This window comes from Aotus nancymaae, unplaced genomic scaffold (genome assembly GCF_030222135.1).
Source record: "Aotus nancymaae isolate 86718 unplaced genomic scaffold, 86718_ANA_hifiasm-v0.15.2.pri h1tg000059l, whole genome shotgun sequence".
Taxonomy (NCBI): Eukaryota; Metazoa; Chordata; class Mammalia; order Primates; family Aotidae; genus Aotus; species Aotus nancymaae.
In genome coordinates this window covers 7,707,627-7,727,114 of record NW_026988473.1, presented here as the reverse complement: position 1 = coordinate 7,727,114, position 19,488 = coordinate 7,707,627, and the positions used below count along the sequence as shown (strand labels likewise).

General features: G+C 47.2%; 2 protein-coding genes across 2 annotated transcripts; one reads left to right on the top strand and one right to left on the bottom strand.

Annotated features, from left to right (window-relative positions):
- Positions 1-5,383: 5,383 nt before the first annotated feature.
- Positions 5,384-5,907, bottom strand: LOC135270165 (large ribosomal subunit protein eL21-like). The gene has a single exon (XM_064365488.1). It carries the CDS (start codon positions 5,880-5,882, stop codon positions 5,400-5,402), a length of 483 nt encoding a protein of 160 aa, XP_064221558.1. The 5' UTR covers positions 5,883-5,907; the 3' UTR covers positions 5,384-5,399.
- Positions 5,908-10,477: 4,570 nt separating this feature from the next.
- Positions 10,478-14,630, top strand: POLR2G (RNA polymerase II subunit G). Its single transcript, XM_012454447.2, has 8 exons — positions 10,478-10,587; positions 10,722-10,831; positions 12,045-12,204; positions 13,387-13,437; positions 13,544-13,609; positions 13,847-13,918; positions 14,117-14,150; positions 14,362-14,630. The coding sequence occupies exons 1-8, from the start codon at positions 10,576-10,578 to the stop codon at positions 14,373-14,375; spliced, it is 519 nt and encodes a 172-aa protein (XP_012309870.1). The 5' UTR covers positions 10,478-10,575; the 3' UTR covers positions 14,376-14,630.
- Positions 14,631-19,488: the final 4,858 nt, after the last annotated feature.

Below are 19,488 nucleotides of genomic sequence, written 5' to 3'. Positions count from 1 at the left end.
CGGAGGCGGGCGGATTACTTGGGATCAGAACTTCAAGACCAGCCTGGCCAACATGGTGAAACCTCGTCTCTACTAAAAATACAAAAATTAGCCGGCGTGGTGGCGCGCGCCTGTAATTCCAACTATTGGGGAGGCTGAGGCAGGAGAATCACTTGAACCCAGGAGGCAGAGGTTGCAGTGAGTCACAATCGTGCCACTGCACTGCAGCCTGGGCGACAGAGCGAGACCCTGTCCCCTCTACGCCCCCCCATCAAAAAAAGAACCAACTGGTGACTGTGGCCTATAGCCCCAAGTCCCTGAACTGCATTTGTCTCTTGAAGGTCTCTTCCTCTCAAAAATTCCAAGATTGCCCGGGTGCGGTGGCTCACGCCTTTAATCCCAGCACTTTGGGAGGCCGAGGCGGGCAGATCACTTGAGGTCAGGAGTTCAAGGCCAGCCTGGCCAACATAGTGAAACCCCCATCTCTACTAAAAATACAAAAATCGGCTGGGCATGGTGGCGCGTGCCTGTAATCCCAGCTACTCGGGAGGCTGAGGCAAGAGTTCAAAACTCTTAAACCCAGGAGTCACATATTGGAGTGAGCCGAGATGGCGCCACTGCACTCCAGCCTCAGAGACAGAGCGACACTAGGTCTCAAAAAAAAAAAAAAAAAAAAAAATCCAAGATGCCTTTCTGCTCCCTTCCTCCAAGCTAAGATTTCGGGGCTCCTGGTCAGTGATGGCGTCAGAGAACTAGCAGCTACCGGGATGATATCGTGGTGTCCCTAACCTGGACTCTACAGTCAATTTACAGTTGAGAGGATGGACCATTCTTTGTGTTCAGAGCGTACTGGGCAGGCGCCGGTAGGAAGTGTAGGAATGGGGTCAGGGTCATAAAGTGTCACAGGATAGGAGAGAAAAAACAAGAACTATGTCTGCCTCTGAAGAAATCTTTGAGAGTTCCTACATATCCAGAGGAAAAGGCTGTAAGTTGGGAGTCAGTCATACCTGCCTTGTCTGACTTTCCAAACTGAAGCTGGGGGATAGTGTTACTAGAAGAGTAAACTCAGTGCCTTGATACTCCCCACTTCACCCACCACTCTAAGCATCTCTATTCTGCAGTCACGTCCTTCAATCAGACCTAACCAGAATTAGGGAGAGTTCGTCTATACAACACACTTGTGCTAGATACATGCAGGGTATGCTGGCCTCTTCAAGACACTGTGTCTGTTCTTATAAGCCATACAATATTTACTGTATAGGAATTTAACAAATGGGCTGGGTGTGGTGGCCCACGCCTGTCATCTCAACACTTTGGGAGGCCAAGGTGGGCAGAGGTTGGGAGTTTGAGACCAGCCTGACCAACATGGAGAAACCCCATCTCTACTAAAAATACAAAATTAACCGGGCGTGGTGGTACATGCCTGTAATCCCAGCTACTCGGGAGGCTGAGGCAGAAGAATTGCTTGAACCCAGGAGGCGGAGGTTGTGGTGAGCCAAGATCTCGCCGTTGCACTCCAGACTGGGCAACGAAATCGAAACTCCATCTCAAAAAAAAATTAGCAGGGTGTAATGGCACACACCTGTAATCCCAGCTACTCAGGAGGCTGAAGCACAATCACTTGAACCTGGGAGGTGGAGGTTGCAGTGAGCCGAGATTGTGGCATTGCACTCCTTCCTGGGCAAGGAGAGTGAAATTCTGTCTCAAAAAAAATAAAATAAAATTAGCTGGCAGTGGTGGCACATGCCTGTAGTCCAAGCTACGTGGGAGGCTGAAGCAGGAGAATCACTTGAACTCAGGAGGTGGAGGTTGCAGTGAGCTGAGATTACGCCACTGCACTCCAGCCTGGGAGACAGAGCAAGACTCCATCTCAAAAAAAAAAAAAAAAAAAAAGGTAAATAAATAAATAAATAGGTTTATTTATTTATTTATTTTTGAGACAGAATCTCTTGTCCCCCAGGCTGGAGTGCAATGGTGTGATCTTGGCTCACTGCAACCTCCGCCTCCAAGGTTCAAGCAATTGTCCTGCCTCAGCCTCCTGAGTAGCTTGGAATACAGGTGCCTGCTACCACGACCGGCTAATTTTTGTATTATCAGTAGAAAAAGGGTTTCACCATATTGGCCAGGCTGGTCTCAACTCCTGACCTTGTGATCCACCCACCTTGACCTCCCAAAGTGCTGGGATTACAGGCGTGAGCCACTGCACCTGGCCTAGAAATGTTTAAATTAAAAATTTTTTACTTACTAATTCATTACAAAATGACAGCAATATGCTGTTAAAAGAAAATCACTAAGAGGGGAAAAACAAAGAAAAAAACAAAATGACAGCAATAAACTGATTGCCTGCTAACATAAATAACATTTTCATTTATATGAAAAATTATAATATTTGTATTTTAAAAATATATATGTACATAATGTAAATAGAGACAAGAGACTCTATGTTGCCCAGGCTGGTGTTGAACTTTTGTGCTCAAGCGAACCTGCCACTTAGCCTCCCAAAATGCTTAGATTACAGGTGTGAGCCACCAAACCTGACCTTTTAAATTTTTATTTAATTTTTATTTTTTTGCAACAGAGTCTTGCTCTGTCACCCAGGCTGGAGTATAGAGGGGAGATCTTGTCTCACTGCAACCTCTGCCTCCTAGATTCAAGCAATTCTCCTGCCTCAGCCTCCCAAGTAGCTGGGACTACAGGTGCCTACTACCGGGCCCAGCTGATTTTTTTGTATTTTCAGTAGAAACATGGTTTCACCATGTTGGCCAGGCTGGTCTCTAACTCTTGACCTCAGGTGATCCGCCCTCCTCGGCATCCCAAAGTGTTGGGGTTATAGGCATGAGCCACCACACCCAGCCCTTTTTACATTTTTATTTCATATATATGTAATTAAAAATAAATTTTTTTTTTTTGAGATGGAGTTTCACTCTGTTGCCTAAGTTGGAGTGCAGTGGCACCATCTCAGCTCCCTATAACCTCTGCCTCGGGGTTCAAGTGATTCTCCTGCTTCAGCCTCTCCGGTAGGTGGGACTACAGGTGCTCACTACCATGCCTGGCTAATTTTTGTATTTTTAGTAGAGACATAGTTTCACCATTTTGGCCAGGCTGGTCTCAAAATTCTGACCTCAGGTGATCTACCCACCTCAGCCTCCCAAAGTGTTGGGATTAGAGGCGTGAGCCACCGCACCTGGCCTCTCTCTCTATATATATATTTAAATAGAGATGGAAAAATAACTATCGAAATAAAAAAATATGTAGTGAGAATAATAACATTGTTTTACAGGGGGGTTGGGGGAGGACACTGTTTTTTTCTTTTCACACCACCACAACAATCAACACAGAAGGCTTCTGTGTGACCAAATGTGTGGGTTTTTTCCCCCATCCACAAGCAAACAATCAATTCCAGCTGGGTGTCCTCTTTAATGCCAACACTGTTTACCTGGAGATAACGCCAGATCTCAAAGGTTTAGGGTGTAGCTCCCAAGACCACCCTCCCCACCGGCCCCCAACTTCTAGTTTCTTTTCTTCTTTTTTCTTTCTTTCTTGCTTTTTTTTTTTTTTGAGACGGAGTTTCACTCTTGTTACCCAGGCTGGAGTGCAATGGCGCGATCTCGGCTCACCGCAACCTCCGCCTCCTGGGTTCAGGCAATTCTCCTGCCTCAGCCTCCTGAGTAGCTGGGATTACAGGCACGTGCCACCATACCCAGCTAATTTTTTGTATTTTTAGTAGAGACGGTGTTTCACCATGTTGACCAGGATGGTCTCGATCTCTTGACCTTGTGATCCACCCACCTCGGCCTCCCAAAGTGCTGGGATTAAAGGCGTGAGCCACCGCGCCCGGCCTCTTGCTTGCTTTCTTGTTTATCTCTCTCTCTCTCTCTTTATTTCTTTCCGTCTTCTTTAATTAATGTATTTATTTTTGAGACGGAATCTCTATCACCCAGGCTGGAGTGCAGTGGCACAATCTTGGCTCACTGCAACCTCTGCCGCCCAGGTTCAAGCAATTCTCCTGCCTCAGCCTCCTGAGTAGCTGGGATTACAGGTGGCTGCCACTGTGCCCGACTAATTTTTGGAGCTAGATTTTCACCATCTTGGCCAGGCTTGAACTCCTGAACTCATGAACCACCCACCTCAGCCTCCCAAAGTGCTGGTATTACAGGCGTGAGCCACCGCACCTGGCCTTTCTTTTCTTATTTTTCTTTTCTTCTTTCTCTCTCTTGTCTCTCTCTTTCCTCCTGCCTCCCTCCCTCCCTTTCTCCCTTCCTTCCTATTTTTTTTTTAACCAAATTATTGTTTACCAGACATGGTCCCTGACTTCTGATGCCAGTCAAAAGCCCCCAGTTGTTTTACCTGTGCCTCTGATTGACCAACTGTAAATCTAGGCCCCCACAGCTCTATTTGGGCTCAATTAATTTGCTAGAGTGGCTCATACAAATCAGAGAGAAACACTTACGTTTACTGGTTTTTTTTTCTTTTTTTTTTGAAACAGAGTCTCGCTTTGTCACCAGGCTGGTGTGCGATGGTGCAATCTTGGCTCACTGCAACCTCTGTCTCACAGGTTCAAGCAATTCTCCTGCCTCAGCCTCCGGAGTACCTGGGACTACAGGCACGCACCACCACGCCCAGCTAATTTTTGTATTTTTAGTAGAGATGGGGTTTCACCATGTTGACCAGGATGGTCTTGATCTCTTGACCTTATGATCTGCCCGCCTTGGCCTCCCAAAGTGCTAGGATTACAGGAGTACGCTACCGCACCTGGCCACGTTTACTATAAAAGTTTTACAAAGGATACAGATGAAGAAGTGTCTAGGGTGAGGTATAGGGGAAGTAATGTGGAGCTTCCAAGACCTCTTCGGGTATGCCACCTTCCAGGAACCTCCAGGTGTTCAGCTACATGGAAACTCTAGTCCTTTTGGATTTTTATGGATGCTTCATTATGTAAGCATGATTGCTTAAACCACTGGCCACTGATGGTCAAATAAGCAGTTCAGCAGCCCCTCCACTCCCCAGAAGTTGGAAGTGGGCTGAAAGCCCCAAGCTTCTAATCATGCCCTGCTGTTTCTGGTGACCAGCCCCCCTACCCCGCCCCCTGCCGGAAGCTACCTAGGACCTGCCAGCCATCAGTCAATCATTAGCATACCAAAAAAAATCACTTTAGAGATTTAGGAATTGTATGCAAGAAAATGGGATCAAAGAAATGTATATTTCACAATATCACACTATTTCAATAGAAGACAGCTCAATTCTCACATCTGCTTCTGTTAGCTATTAGGATATATTGTTTTGATTGAAATACAGGAAGAAAATTGGGTCTAACACAGACATGTAACTAGAAGACGATCTCAACAATCCCCTGGAATTTTTTTTTTTTTTTTTTTTTTTACAGTCCAGAGGTCTTTTATTTATTTTTTTTTTAACACCTATTATGCCATGAATTCATAGGGAATAGGTTCCAGCAGCTCAGGCTCCTTCCCATTGGTTCTCACAAAGTGTGCTTCTCTGGGTGGAGCAGGCTGGCGCTTCAGTTGGACCCAGGTACCTTTCTCTTTGGCTTCTTTCTTTTTCTGATCATTTTCCTTCACACGTTTTAGGAAGCTATCTCGGCTCTTAGAGTGCTTGATGTGCTCAGTATGCACATTAATTCTCTTGGCAAGAATCTTGCCCTTCACTTGCTTGTTTACAACAATGCCAACAGCATGCTGGGTAACATTGTAGACTCTTCCAGTTTTGCCATGATAACATTTGTGGGGCATTCCTTTTTGAACAGTACCCATTCCCTTGATGTCTACAATATCACCTTTCTTATAGATTCGCATATACGTGGCCAAAGGAACAACTCCATGTTTTCTAAAAGGCCTAGAGAACATGTATCGAGTGCCTCTCCTCTTTCCCTTTGTGTTCGTCATTTTGGCGAATTACTGGAAGATGACGGTTCCGGCTGAAAGGCGAAAGTTCTTTACCACACTTTCAGAATTGCTGTTCTGCGCTTTCAAGCTCTATGTGCACACACTTTGAGGAGCAGACACAACAGTCCTTTTTATTGCTTTGGTGTCTTTTTTTTTTCTTTTGAGATGGAATCTCGCCATGTCACCTGGGCTGGAGTGCAGTGGCACAATCTTGGCTCACTGTAACCTCAGCCTCCCTGGTTCAAGCGATTCTCCTACCTCAGCCTCTGGAGTAGCTGGGATTACAGGGGCACGCCACCCCACCACGCCAGACTTATTTTTGTATTTTTAGTAGAGACGGGGTTTTACCATGTTGGTCAGACTGGTCTCAAACTCCCGACCGCATGATCCACCCACCTCAGCCTCCCAAAGTGCTGGAATTACAGGAATGAGCCACCGCTTTGGTGTCTTTTTTATCCAAAGTGTCAGTCTTAGACAGTAGAGTGTACAGTAGTGAAGAATACAACTTTCCCAGGTGTGAGGGCTCACACCTGTAATCCCCACACTTTGGGAGGCCGAAGCAGGAGGATCACTTGAGGCCAGGAGTTCAAGACCAGCCTGGGCAAGAGAGTAAGACCCCTGTCTCTGCAAAAAATTAAAAAGTTAACCGGGCATGGTGACCCAAAACTGTAGCTTCGGAATTCGATGAACACTCCAGTCTGGCAGTCTAGGTGAGAGAATGAGACCCTTCTTCAAGAAAAAAAAAGGGGGCTGGGCACAGTGGCTCATGCCTGTAATCCCAGTACTTTGGGAGTCCAAGGTGGGTGGATTACCTAAAGTCAGGGTTCAAGACTAGCCTGGTCAAGATGGTGAAACCCCATCTCTACTAAAAATCCAAAAAAAAAAAAAAAAAAAAAAAAGGGCCAGGCGCGGTGGCTCACGCCTGTAATCCTGACACTTTGGGAGTCCAAGGTGGGTGGATCACGAGGTCAAGAGAACAAGACCATCCTGGCCAAGATGGTGAAATCCTATCTCTACTAAAAATACAAAAATTAACTGGGCATGGGGGAATGCAACTGTAGTCCCAGCTACTGGGGAGGCTGAGACAGGAGAATTGCTTGAACCCAGGAGGTGGAGGTTACAGCGAGCTGAGATCACGCCACTGCACTCTAGCCTGGCAACAGAGGGAGACTCTGTCTAAAAAAAAAAAAAAGAAAGAAAGAAAAAAGAAAAGAAAAAGAAAAAAACAAACAAAAGGAACACTAGCTTTGGAGCAGATCGGCTATTCATACCCAAATACTTCCACTTAATCTCTTTGGGTCTCATTTATAAAGGTGGGAATAATAGTAGTATGAGTATCAACCTAAAATAATGCAAAGGGTCAGAACCTAATTTAAAGAGTTTTTTCAAGTGTGAAGTATGAGGATGGACTACCTGGAAACACCAACTCCAGAGGAATGGAGTCAGTGTTCTGAAGTAAAGTTAAGATTTCATTTGTAGGCAAGGACACAGGACTTTTGATCAGGATTACATTTTTCATAGAAGATTGGTACATAGTTACAGCAATTTGGTTGGCTATAGACAATGTTTCTTTTTGGAAAGAGACATGTAACATTTTTTTACAGAGGATGAAATAGTCATGGATTTTCTGTCATGTAGTCTAAGCAAAGCAGGACAACAAAAGGCAAGTTAATCCATAACAAGGGTCATTTATTAAGAAGGTAGGAGGTGGCCGGGTGCGGTGGCTCACGCCTATAATCCCAGCACTTTGGGAAGCCCAGACGGGTGGATCACGAGGTCAAGAGATTGAGACCATCCTGGTCAACATGGTGAAACCCAGTCTCTACTAAAAATACAAAAATTAGCTGGGCATGGTGGCGCAGGCCTGTAGTCCCAGCTACTCGGGAGGCTGAGGCAGGAGAATTGCCTGAACCCAGGAGATGGAGGTTGTGGTGAGCCGAGGTCGCGCCATTGCACTCCAGCCTGGGTAACAAGAGCGAAACTCCGTCTCAAAAAAAAAAAAAAGAAGGCAGGAGGTTTTTGTCCCTGACGTCATTTAAGTCTCTCTAGTTAATGTAGAGAACAAGACAAATAAGAAAGTGAGTTAATCTATAATCTGAGAACAGAAATTGTAAACTGTATGTGATTCGAAGTCACATCTCTCTCGAGGCTTAAAGTGTTTTTTAGGATTCCAACAGCTTTTTTTTTTTGAGATGGAGTCATGCTCTGTCACCCAGCCTTGAGTGCAGTGGCGCAATCTCAGCTCACTGCAGCCTCCTCCTCCCAGGCTCAAGCGATTCTCCTTCCTCAACCTCCGGAGTGGAGTAGCTGAGATTACAGGCACCTGCCACCGCGCCCAGCTAATTTTTGTATTTTTAGTAGAGACAGGATTTTACCATCTCGGCCAGGTTGGTCTCGAAGTTCTGACCTTGTGATCCACCAGCCTCGGCCTCCCAAAGTTCTGTGATTACAGGTGTGAGCCACTGTTCTGTAGATTATTATGAGAATTAAGGGAGATAATTATATAAAGGGCTTTACACAGTGTCTGGCATCTAGGAAGAAAGCAGTAAGTGGTAGCCTATAAATATATTTTTATTTTTTTATTATTTTTTTCTTTTGAGATGAAGTCTCGCTCTGTCTCACAGGCTGGAGTACAGTGGTGTGATCTCAGCTCGTTGCAACCTCCGCCTCCTAGGTTCAAGCGATTTTCCTGCCTCAACCTCCCAAGTAGCTGGGACTACAGGCACACGCCTGGCTAATTTTTTGTATTTTTAGTAGAGACAGAGTTTCACTGTGTTAGCCAATATGGTCTCTATCTCCTGACCATGTGATCCACCTGCCTCGGCCTCCCAAACTGCTGGGATTACAGGCGTGAGCTACCATGCCCGGCCATATTTTTTCGAGATGGAGTCTCACTTTGTTGCCCAGGCTGGAGTGCAGTGGTACAATCTCAGCTCACTGCATCCTCCACCTCTCGGGTTCAAGTGATTCTCCTGCCCCAGCCTCCCAAATAGCTAGGATTATAGGCACGTGCCACCATGCACAGCTAATTTTTGTATTTTTATTAGAGATGGGATTTCACCATATTGGCCAGGGTGGTCTCAAACTCCTGACCTCATGATCCTTCCACCTCGGCCTCCCAAAGTGCTAGGATTACAGGCCTGAGTCACTGTGCCTGGCCTGAAGAGTATACGATCTTTAGATTGTATGATCAGGAAAGGCCCAACTAGGAAGTGATATATACCTGAAATGTGAATTACAAGAAAGAGCAATGCAGGCCAACATCTGGGAGGGGCAGCTTGCTCCTATAATCCCAGCACTTTGGGAGGCTAAAGAAGAAGGATAATTTGAGGCCAGGAGTTGGAGACCAGCCTGGGCAACATAGGGAGACTCCATTTCTAGGGGAAAAAAAAAAAAAGCCTGGTGTGGTGGTTTACCTATGTAATCCTAGCACTTTGAGAGGCTGAGGTGGGAGGATCACGAGGTCAGGAGTTTGAGACCACCCTGGCCAATATGGTGAAATCCCATCTCTAATAAAAATACAAAAATTAGGCAGGCATGGTGGTGCATGCCTGGAGTCCCAGCTACTCGGGAGCCCGAGGCAAAAAAAATCACTTGAACCTGGGAGGTGGAAGTTGCAGTAAGACGAGATCGCACCACTGCATTACAACCTGGATGACAGACGGAGACTCCAGCTCAAAAAAAAAAAAAAAAAAAAAAAAAAGCCTGACTGGTGGCACTAATGCAGTCCTAGCTAGTTACTCAGGAGACTGAGGTGGGAGGATCTCTTGAGGCTGCAGTGAGTTATGATAACCACTGCATTCCAGCTTAGGCAATAGAGCAAGGCACTATCTCTCACTTAAAAAGAGACGAGAGAGAGCTCACAAAGAGATAGAGGAGAGAGAGAGAGAGAGAGTGTGTGTGTGTGTGTGTGTGTGTGTGCATGTGTGTGTCACTCTGTTGCCAAGGCTGGTCATGAACCCTGGCCTCAAGAGATCCTTCTGCGTCAGCGGAGATCCCTTCTCTTAGAAAAGAAAAAAGAAAGACAAAGGTCTGGCGTGGTGGCTCATGCCTGTAATTCCAACATCTTGGGAGGCTGAAGCGGGAATATCACTTGAACTCAGGAGTTGGAGACCAGCCTGGGCAACAGAGAGAGACCCGGTCTGTACAAAAAACATTACAAAAATTAGCCGGGCGTGGTGGCGCGCGCCTGCTGCCCCAACTACTTGGGAGGCTGAGGTGGGAGGATCGCTTGGGGCCACGAGTTGGAGGCTCCAGTGAGCTATGATCCAGCTGGTGCACTCCAGCCTGGACAACAGAGACTCTCTGCCCAGGGCAGTGAAGTACTTGGGCCTCCAACAAACATGTGTAGATATATATTTGCTGAATCGATTTGCTGCACTCTATTATAGCGCTTGACTTATGGATTCTTTAACTAATTAATTAATCTCGTTATAAGTATTTACTGAGCAGTTGTTATAGGCTGTGCATTAAGAGAGTTGCCTTTTGAGGCTCAGGTTGGGTGGACGAGGGGCGTGGCTTTAGTGGTTCCCGCCCACGACAGCGAGACCCAATCAGGCCCGCGAAGGGGGTGGAGTTCCGCCCTCTTTGTCGCCGCCGGCCCGGAACTGGGATTGCGGAGGCTACCTGTGCTTCCGGTGGATTCCTGGGGGCGGCCGGAGGTGTGGACAGCCTCCCAGACTGCTCTGGGAAGATGTTCTACCATGTGAGCAGGGCTCAGGATGGCAACAAGAGCTGGGTGGGAAGGAGGAGCAAAGCCAGGCGCCCGCGCGAGGGGCCCCTTCTTGCCCGATAACCTCCCAGCGCCTGACCTGGTCGCCATCCCACTTTTCTCCGCAGATCTCCCTAGAGCACGAAATCCTGCTGCACCCGCGCTACTTCGGCCCCAACTTGCTCAACACGGTGAAGCAGAAGCTCTTCACCGAGGTGGAGGGGACCTGCACCGGGAAGTGAGTGCCGACCTCACCGCGCAGCCAGATCGCTCACACGGGGCGCTATACCTGCAACCCCTCCCCAGCTCCTGCTAGTCCTGCCACTCACTCTGGGGACCTCTCTCACTCTCTCAGACTGCCAGTTGTTTCCTGCTTTGGGTTCCCACGACGCCCTCTGCAATGCTGGCCGATAAGACTTCCTTCCCTCAGTTGAAATTGGTCATTCATTTACTCCTCAAACATGTTAAAAAATCCTTGCTGTGTGCCAGGACCCATGTTGGGCTCTGAGAACAAGATAGAATGAGACCAGCCCTCGTGGAGTCCGCAGTGTAATTACTGTTCTGTGTCTGTTCTCCCTCTGTCATTCTGCTGGTTTTCTCTTATCCCCTGTGCCCAGGGACCACACACCATGGCCTTCAATATGTATTCTGAATGAATGACCAGAAAAAGCAGATCGAGAGTTGGGGGAGGAAGGAAGAAGCCTGGGACTTGAACATCTCTGGGCTTTGCGCAGAGGGGCCTCTCACAGGGTGATATTAATGACCCAGCCCAGGGCAGTGGAGTTACTTGGGCCTCCAGCATCAGAAAAACCTGGGGTGGTTCTTGAACATGCAAATTCCTGAGCCTCATTGTTCCCTACAGAATCAAGATTCTCTGGGGCAGACCTGAGAGTCTGCTTTTTTTTTTCTTCTTTTTCTTTGAGATGGAAGTCTCACTCTCACCCAGGCTGGAGTCCAAACCATTCTGCCTCAGCCTCCCAAGTAGCTGGGATTACAGACGTGCATAACCACATCCAGCTAATTTTTGTATTTTTAGTAGAGATGGAGTTTCTCCATGTTGGCCAGGCTGGTCTCAAACTCCTGGCCTCAGGTGATCCATCTGCCTCAGCCTCCCAAAGTGCTGGGGTTACAGGTATGAGCCACCGTGCCAGGCCAGAGAGTCTGCATTTTAATAAGATGATTATCAGGCATCCCAAAGATTGAGACCTGTTGGCTCAAGGACTCTAGCCTGCTTGGACATTTATTGTGAAATTACCAGAGCAGCATTTGGCCTTATACATACTGATCTGTGTTCTATCTTCTCTTGGTCATTAAGCTCTGGGAACTGAGGTGCTATCAACTTGTCCTTTTGTTCTACCCGACCCTACTCCCAAAAGCTCAGTGACTTTTATTGCAGAATCTTTAGAGGCTCTTGGACACAAAATGCCTTTTGTTTCTCCTCCTCCTTGCAGGTATGGCTTTGTAATCGCTGTAACCACCATTGACAATATCGGTGCTGGTGTGATCCAGCCAGGCCGAGGCTTCGTCCTTTATCCAGTTAAGTACAAGGCCATTGTTTTCCGGCCCTTTAAAGGAGAAGTCGTGGATGCTGTTGTCACTCAGGTCAACAAGGTGAGACCATACATAGGGAAGCCAGTGGGGTAGTCTCTTGGAAGATGTCGGTTGGGTCCTGGCTCCACTTGATAACTCTGTGCCTTCAGCTAAGTCACTTTACTTTTTGTTTTTTGTTTTTTTTGAGACAGAGTTTTGCTCTCTAACCCAGAGTGCAGTGGCACGATCTCGTCTCACTGTAACCTCTGCCTCCCGGGTTCAAGTGATTCTCCTGCCTCAGCCTCCCGAGTAGCTGGGATTACAGGCACGCGCCACCACGCCCGGCTAATTTTTTGTATTTTTAGTAGAGATGGGGTTTCACCATGTTAGCCAGGATGGACTCGATCTCTTTACCTTGTGATCTGCCCGCCTTGGCCTCCCAAAGTGCTGGGATTACAGGTGTGAGCCACTGTGCCTGGCCCAGCTCTTTACTACTTTAAAATGAAAGTTTAGGCCGAGTGCTGGTACCTCACACCTGTAATCCCAGCACTTTGGGAGGCTGAGGCAGGCACATCACCTGATGTCGGGAGTTCAAGACCAGCCTGGCCAATATGGTGAAACCCCATCTCTACTAAAAATTCAAAAATTAGCCAGGCATCACATGGTGTGTGTGTGTGTGTGTGTGTGTGTGTGTGTGTGTGTGTGTGTGTGTGTGTGTGTGTGTGTGTAGTTCCAGCTACTTGGGAGGCTAAGGTATGAGAATCACTTAAACCTGGGAGGTGGAGGTTGCAGTGAGTGGAGATTGTACCACTGCACTCCAGACTGGATAACAGAGCAAGATTTTGTCTCAAAGTAAATACATAAATAAATACAAACGAAAATCTAAAAAAACAGAGAAAAGGGCTGGGTGCATTGGTTCATACTTATAATCCCAGTGCTTTGGGAGACAGAAGTGGGAAGATTGCTTGAGCCCAGGAGTTTGAGACCAACCTGGGCAACATAGTAAGACTGTTTCTACAAGAAGTTTTTAAAAATTAGCCTAGCATGATGGTGTGCACCTGTAGTCTCAGCTACTCGGGAGGCTGAGGTGGGAGGCTCACTTGAGCCCAGGAGTTCAAGGTTGCAGTGAGTTGTGATCGCACCACTGCTTTCCAGCCTGGGCAACAGAGTGAGACACTGTCTCAAAATTTAAAAAGCAAAAAACAAAAATACAACACTTTAAGTAGCAAAAAAAAAAAGCAAGATCACTCATTTTTTTTCTAGGTTGGACTCTTCACAGAAATTGGGCCTATGTCTTGCTTCATCTCTCGACATGTAAGTCTAGGCACACTGGGTGGGGCTGAGGAAGAGAGATACCCATTCATTACCATCTACTGACACATCCATTGAAAGTGCTAACCCAGTCTCACTTTCCTTTCAGTCCATCCCTTCAGAGATGGAGTTTGATCCTAACTCCAACCCACCATGTTACAAGACAATGGATGAGGTAAGTGGGCAGAAAGAAGTCAGGGGGAGGAGAGAATCAGCCATCCTGAGTATTGGCCTGGGGATGACTGAGTACAGATGGTCCCCAAATTACCATGGTTTAACTTATGATTTTATGACTTTACAATGGTGCGAAAGTGCTGTGCATTCAGTATGCCCCCGGACTTACAGTGGAGTCGTTGTGATGTAACCTATCATAAACTGAGGAGCATCTGTATGCTGTTCCTCCTTTCCCCAGGATATTGTGATTCAGCAGGACGATGAGATCCGCTTAAAGATTGTGGGGACCCGTGTGGACAAGAATGACATTGTGAGTCTTTTCTCTGCCTCTCTGCCTATACCAGGTTGAGCTGAGAGCTGTCGATTCCTTACCACCCGCGGTTTCAGGGGGTTCTATGGTCTTCTCCCAGGAAAAAGGGGTGGATAGGCAGAAGGCCTGGGGCTGCGGGGTGGAGGTTGGTTCTGTGCTCACCTTGGCTTCACTTTCTTTTTACCTTCCTTCCTGCAGTTTGCTATTGGCTCCCTGATGGATGATTACTTAGGTGAGTGCCTGATTATACATGCCAGAGCTATTGCCTGGAGAAGGGGTGTGTAGGTGTGGGGAGTAATATAGGATTTAATGCCCAAATCAGAGAGACAGAAGAAACTTTTATGCTGTCTGCTTGGAAGATCCAGGACATGTGCCTTGGGATGAGAAGCTGTGGTTGCCCCCAAACTCTAGGTCTAACTGATTTGCTTTTTCTGGTTTCACAGGGCTTGTAAGCTGAGCCTGGTGGCTTCCTACCTTTGGTCCTGATCTAGGAAGTGATTGTCACACTTACTGTGTTGTCCAGAGGTCCAGTCTAGCTGCTGTTGTGGAGGCAAGGAAGGCAACTCATCCCCGGAAGTTTCTTCTTTTGGCTTAGCTGCTGCTTTCTGATTTTTCAGTATGTGTTCTATGTAAAAAAGCCCTTGGTTCTCATGGAAGTGTTATCTTTTTTTTTTTTTTCTTTTTTAAGCAGGAATAATAACTCTAAAAAGGCTGACTGCTTACTAGCCCCTCTTTTCCTTAGACTGATGCCTCTACTAGCCTCAGCCACCCAGGGGATCTGACTAACCCATTTGTCAAGGTTTAATGTTGACCTCATTGAAGTCAAGGCTCTGATGTTGGGTCTTTGGCTTCCAGCAAATGATATCATCATTAGTGGCATTCTGAGTCCTGATCTAATTCCAGAGTGTTTGCCCTTCTCCTGCCCTTAAAAGTAACCAAGAGTATAACTGGAAAAGAAGGGAGAGGAGACAGCAGACGGGGAGAGATGAACAAGAGGCCAGTAGTGACACAGATTATGGGATCTCAACACAGCCCTTCCTAAGATGGGTATCTAAACAACAGTGTATCACTATTCTAAACTGAACTGAAAATGTAAAAGGACTCAGAATCTAGTTAAGGTAACATAAAAATGTATGAAATGCCTACAGGAGTAAACAAACATGCCAGTTTTCCCTGACACTGTACCTCTGCAATACTATTTGTCTACCTTGGAATGCCCTTTCCCAGCTTGTCCTCTTCCTATCTACCCATCTCTGAAATCTCAATTCAATTATGTTTTTTTTTCTTTAGCTTTCTTTGACTTCCTTGGGATACAGACCTCTGTAGCAGAAAACAAGAAAGCATGGTATTTGCATTAGTAACAGAGCTGGTTTAAGTCTCAGCTGGACTCAGGACGTTGAGGCAGGGGAATCGCTTGAACCCGGGATGGGGAGGTTATAGTGAGCTGAGGTCCCTCCACTGCACTCCAGCCTGGGTGACAGAGTGGGACGCCATCTTAAAAAAAAAAAAATTCTTAGCTGGATGACTTTCTGTTTCCCATTATAAAATGGGCAAAGCCGGGCATGGTGGCTCACGCCTGTAATCCCAGCACTTTGGGAGGCCGAGGCTGGTGGATCACGAGGTTAAGAGATTGAGACCATCCTGGTCAACATGGTGAAACCCCGTCTCTACTAAAAATACAAAAAATTAGCTGGGCACGGTGGCGCGTGCCTGTAATCCCAGCTACTCAGGAGGCTGAGGCAGGAGAATTGCCTGAACCCAGGAGGCGGAGGTTGCGGTGAGCCGAGATCGCGCCATTGCACTCCAGCCTGGGTAACAAGAGCGAAACTCCGTCTCAAAAAAAATAAATAAAAAATAAAAAAATAAAATGGCCGGGCGCGGTGGCTCAAGCCTGTAATCCCAGCACTTTGGGAGGCCGAGGCGGGTGGATCACGAGGTCAAGAGATCGAGACCATCCTGGTCAACATGGTGAAACCCCGTCTCTACTAATAGAAAAAATTAGCTGGGCATGGTGGCGTGTGCCTGTAATCCCAGCTACTCAGGAGGCTGAGGCAGAATTGCCTGAACCCAGGAGGCGGAGGTTGCGGTGAGCCGAGATCGCGCCATTGCACTCCAGCCTGGGTAACGAGCGAAACTCCGTCTCAAAAAAAATAATAAAAAAAAAAAAATTTAAAAAAAAAAAAATAAAATAAAATAAAATGGGCAGAAAACCCTCCTTGGAGGTTGCTGTATCAGAGATCATATGTTCAGGTGGCTGGCATAGAACCTCATCCATGATGGGCACTCAACTGTTAATTATAATAATTATTATATAATGCATATAGTAATGCATCCCAAAGCCGATACAGTGGTGTGTATCTGTAGTCTCAGCTACATAGGAGGCTGAGGTGGGAGGATCTCTGGAGTCCAGGAGTTCTTTCCAAGTTCTCGAATAGAGCCACCCATTTATAAGTGGTGTAGGGGAATAACACCAAGCCTGGAAGGAAGAGACTGATGGACAGAGAAGCAGCTCATGGATCTTGAGCATGTGGGTGCTGGTGAGGATGTAGGGTGTGGCATCAAAAAGGCTGACACTAATTATTATTATTATTTTTTTAGTTGGAGTTTTTCTCTTGTTACCCAGGCTGGAGTGCAATGGCGCGATCTCGGCTCATCGCAACCTCTGCCTCCTGGGTTCAAGCAATTCTCCTGCCTCAGCCTCCTGAGTAGCTGGGACTACAGGCGCACGCCACCATGCCCAGCTAATTTTTTTTTGTATTTTTAGTAGAGACGGGGTTTCACCATGTTGACCAGGATGATCTCGATCTCTTGACCTCGTGATCCACCCGCCTCGGCCTCCCAAAGTGCTGGGATTATAGGCTGGCACTAATTAAAAAAAAAAAAAAGAAAGCATTGGCACCGTGTGGGGGAAGGGAGCAAGTGGGAATGGCCTGGAGATGGTTTCCAGAACTCTTCTGAGCTTTTAAGATTAGTACTAAGTGAGTCAGAAAGTTATAGCCTCTTAAAGAGGTCACAGGCTAATGGAGTACCATGTGCTTGCAACATGCTAAATCCTTTACACACATTTCTGAATCTCCACAACAGTTCCATAGAGTAGATTTTGTTATCCTGCTTTGTAGTTGATGAGACAGGTCAGACAGGTGAACTAATGTGCCTAAGGTCACACAGCTAGTGACCTGTGATTCTTTAAAAAGAGTCTGGGCCTGGGGCAGTGGCTCCTACCTGTAATCCCAGCACTTTAAGAGGCCGAGGTGGGCAGATCACTTGAGGTCAGGAGTTTGAGACCAGCCTGGCCAACATGGCAAAAACCCGTCTCTACTAAAAATACAAAAATTAGCCAGGTGTGGTGGTGTGTGCCTGTAATCCCAGGTACTCAAGAGGCTGAGGCACAAGAATTGCTTGAACCGGGGAGGTGGAGGTTGCAGTGAGCCAAGATTGCTCCACTGCATTCCAGTCTGGGTGACAGACTGGCTCAAAAAGAAAAAAAAAAAAAAAAAAGACTGGGCAATGTGGCTCATGCCTGTAATCCCAGCACTTTGGGAGGCTGAGGGTAGATCACAAGGTCAGAAGTTCAAGACCAGCCTGGGCAAATGTGAAACTTTATCTGTACTAAAAATATAAAACTTACAAAACAGCTGGATGTGGTGTTGGGCACTTATGATCCCAGCTACTTGGGAGGCTAAGGCAGGAGAATCGGTTGAAATGGGGCATGGTGGTTCATGCCTGTAATTCCAGCACTTTGGGAGGCAGAGGCAGGTAGATCACCTGAGGTTGGGAGTTTGAGACCAGCTTGACCAACATGGAGAAACCCCCGTGTGCACTAAAAATACAAAATTAGCTGGGCGTGGTGGCGCATGCCTGTAATCCTAGCTACTCAGGAGGCTGAGGCAGGAGAATTGCTTGAACCCAGGAGGCAGAGGTGAGCCGAGATCACGCCATTGTGCTCCAGCCTGGGCAACAAGGGTAAAACTCCGTCTCAAAAAAAACCCGAAAAAACAAAAAAACGGGAGGCAGAGGTTGCAGTGAGCTGAGATCACGCCACTGCACTCCAACCTCGGAGAGAGAGCAAGACTCAGTCTCAAAAAGTAAATAAAGGCCGGGCACGGTGGCTCACTCCTGTAATCCTAGCACTTTGGGAAGCTGAGGTGGGTGGATCACCTGAGGTCAGGAGTTCACGACCAGCCTGGCCATCATAGTGAAACCCCATCTTTAAATAAACTTGAAAAAAAAAAAAGGAAAAGTAAAAATAAAAATTAAAAACAGTCTGACTCCAAAACCATCCTAGTTCTTGCCAGGCACTGGGTGTGTGGAGTGAGCTACCCTTCTCTCGTCTGTGGCCATGGGGGGTCACTGCCTTCCCTGGTCCCTGCCTCCACTCGGACTGGGAGCAAATGAGCGCCAGACAGGTTGGATACAGGGTCACTATCTCTAATAGGTCCCTGAGAGTCCCAGCCTCCCTCGCATCTTTTAGTGTCTCCAACGTTGCTGATGGCTGTCCAGATTAGTAAACCTAATCAAGAAGTGCCGGCAGCCCAGGTCTGGCTGAGCTGACTTCAGACTCAGTCAGACCTTAGAGGAGAGCCCCCTCTCTCTTTCTCTTAATGCACAGGTGGGCAGACACTTGAAACCACTTGTAATGTGGTTCTGAATATGACTGGAAGAGACTCAGCAGGGTGACAGTCTCCTCAGGTGGGGTTGTCATGGCAACCACAGTGGCATCCATCTGGCTTTGCCAGCTTGGGTCCCAGAGGATTTTCTTTTCCAGAGGCAGCACCATCTAGCCCTGAGAGCGGGGAAGAGAGAGAATGTGTATATTCATGCTCCCTTAGTTCACCCTGTATGAACTACCCATCTTGGGTGAACCTAACAGAATTCACTTCATGCCTGGTGACATATGAGGGAAAGAAAGTTTAACCTCCAACTCGGCCAGGGACTCTCACAAACATTAATCTACTACAACCCCCATGTAGTGGGGCATTATTACCCCATATTAGGTAATTTGCCCAAAGGCAGTGTCAGAATTATTTATTTATTTATTTATTTTTATACTTTCCTTTTCCTTTTTTTTCACCATGTTGGCCAGGAGGCAGTGTCAGAATTTTAACCCAGTTCTGTCTGATTCCAAATACTATCCTTTACTCGCTAAGCCCGCTGCTTACCAATTGAGAACGGCCCAAGTCGCTGCTATCGCAATGGGAGTTGGAGAAAGAGAGCTGTCAGTGTGCGTGTGCCACGGTCATGCAAGGGGAGGTAGGCCGGGGCTTATATTTGGTTCACAAGCGTGGCAAGAATGCGAAGTAGGTGCAGAAAGAGCAGAACCCTGGAGTCCGGAGCTTGCACGGGATGTTCGGGGCGGTCCGAAGTCCCCTCTGCCTGCAAAGATCACCTACAGAGAGCCCCTTCTATCCCTCCAGGAAGGGGAAGTGGCAGGTGATGCTGGGGAGGTAGGCTGGGCAGGAAAACTCAGCCGGATACCAAAATCTAAAGCTTTGCTGCAGCTGCGACAATGCAGGTGCTCAGAAACTCGGGAGCAAACAAGACTAAGAAAATGGGGACGCTGTCCTTGAGAC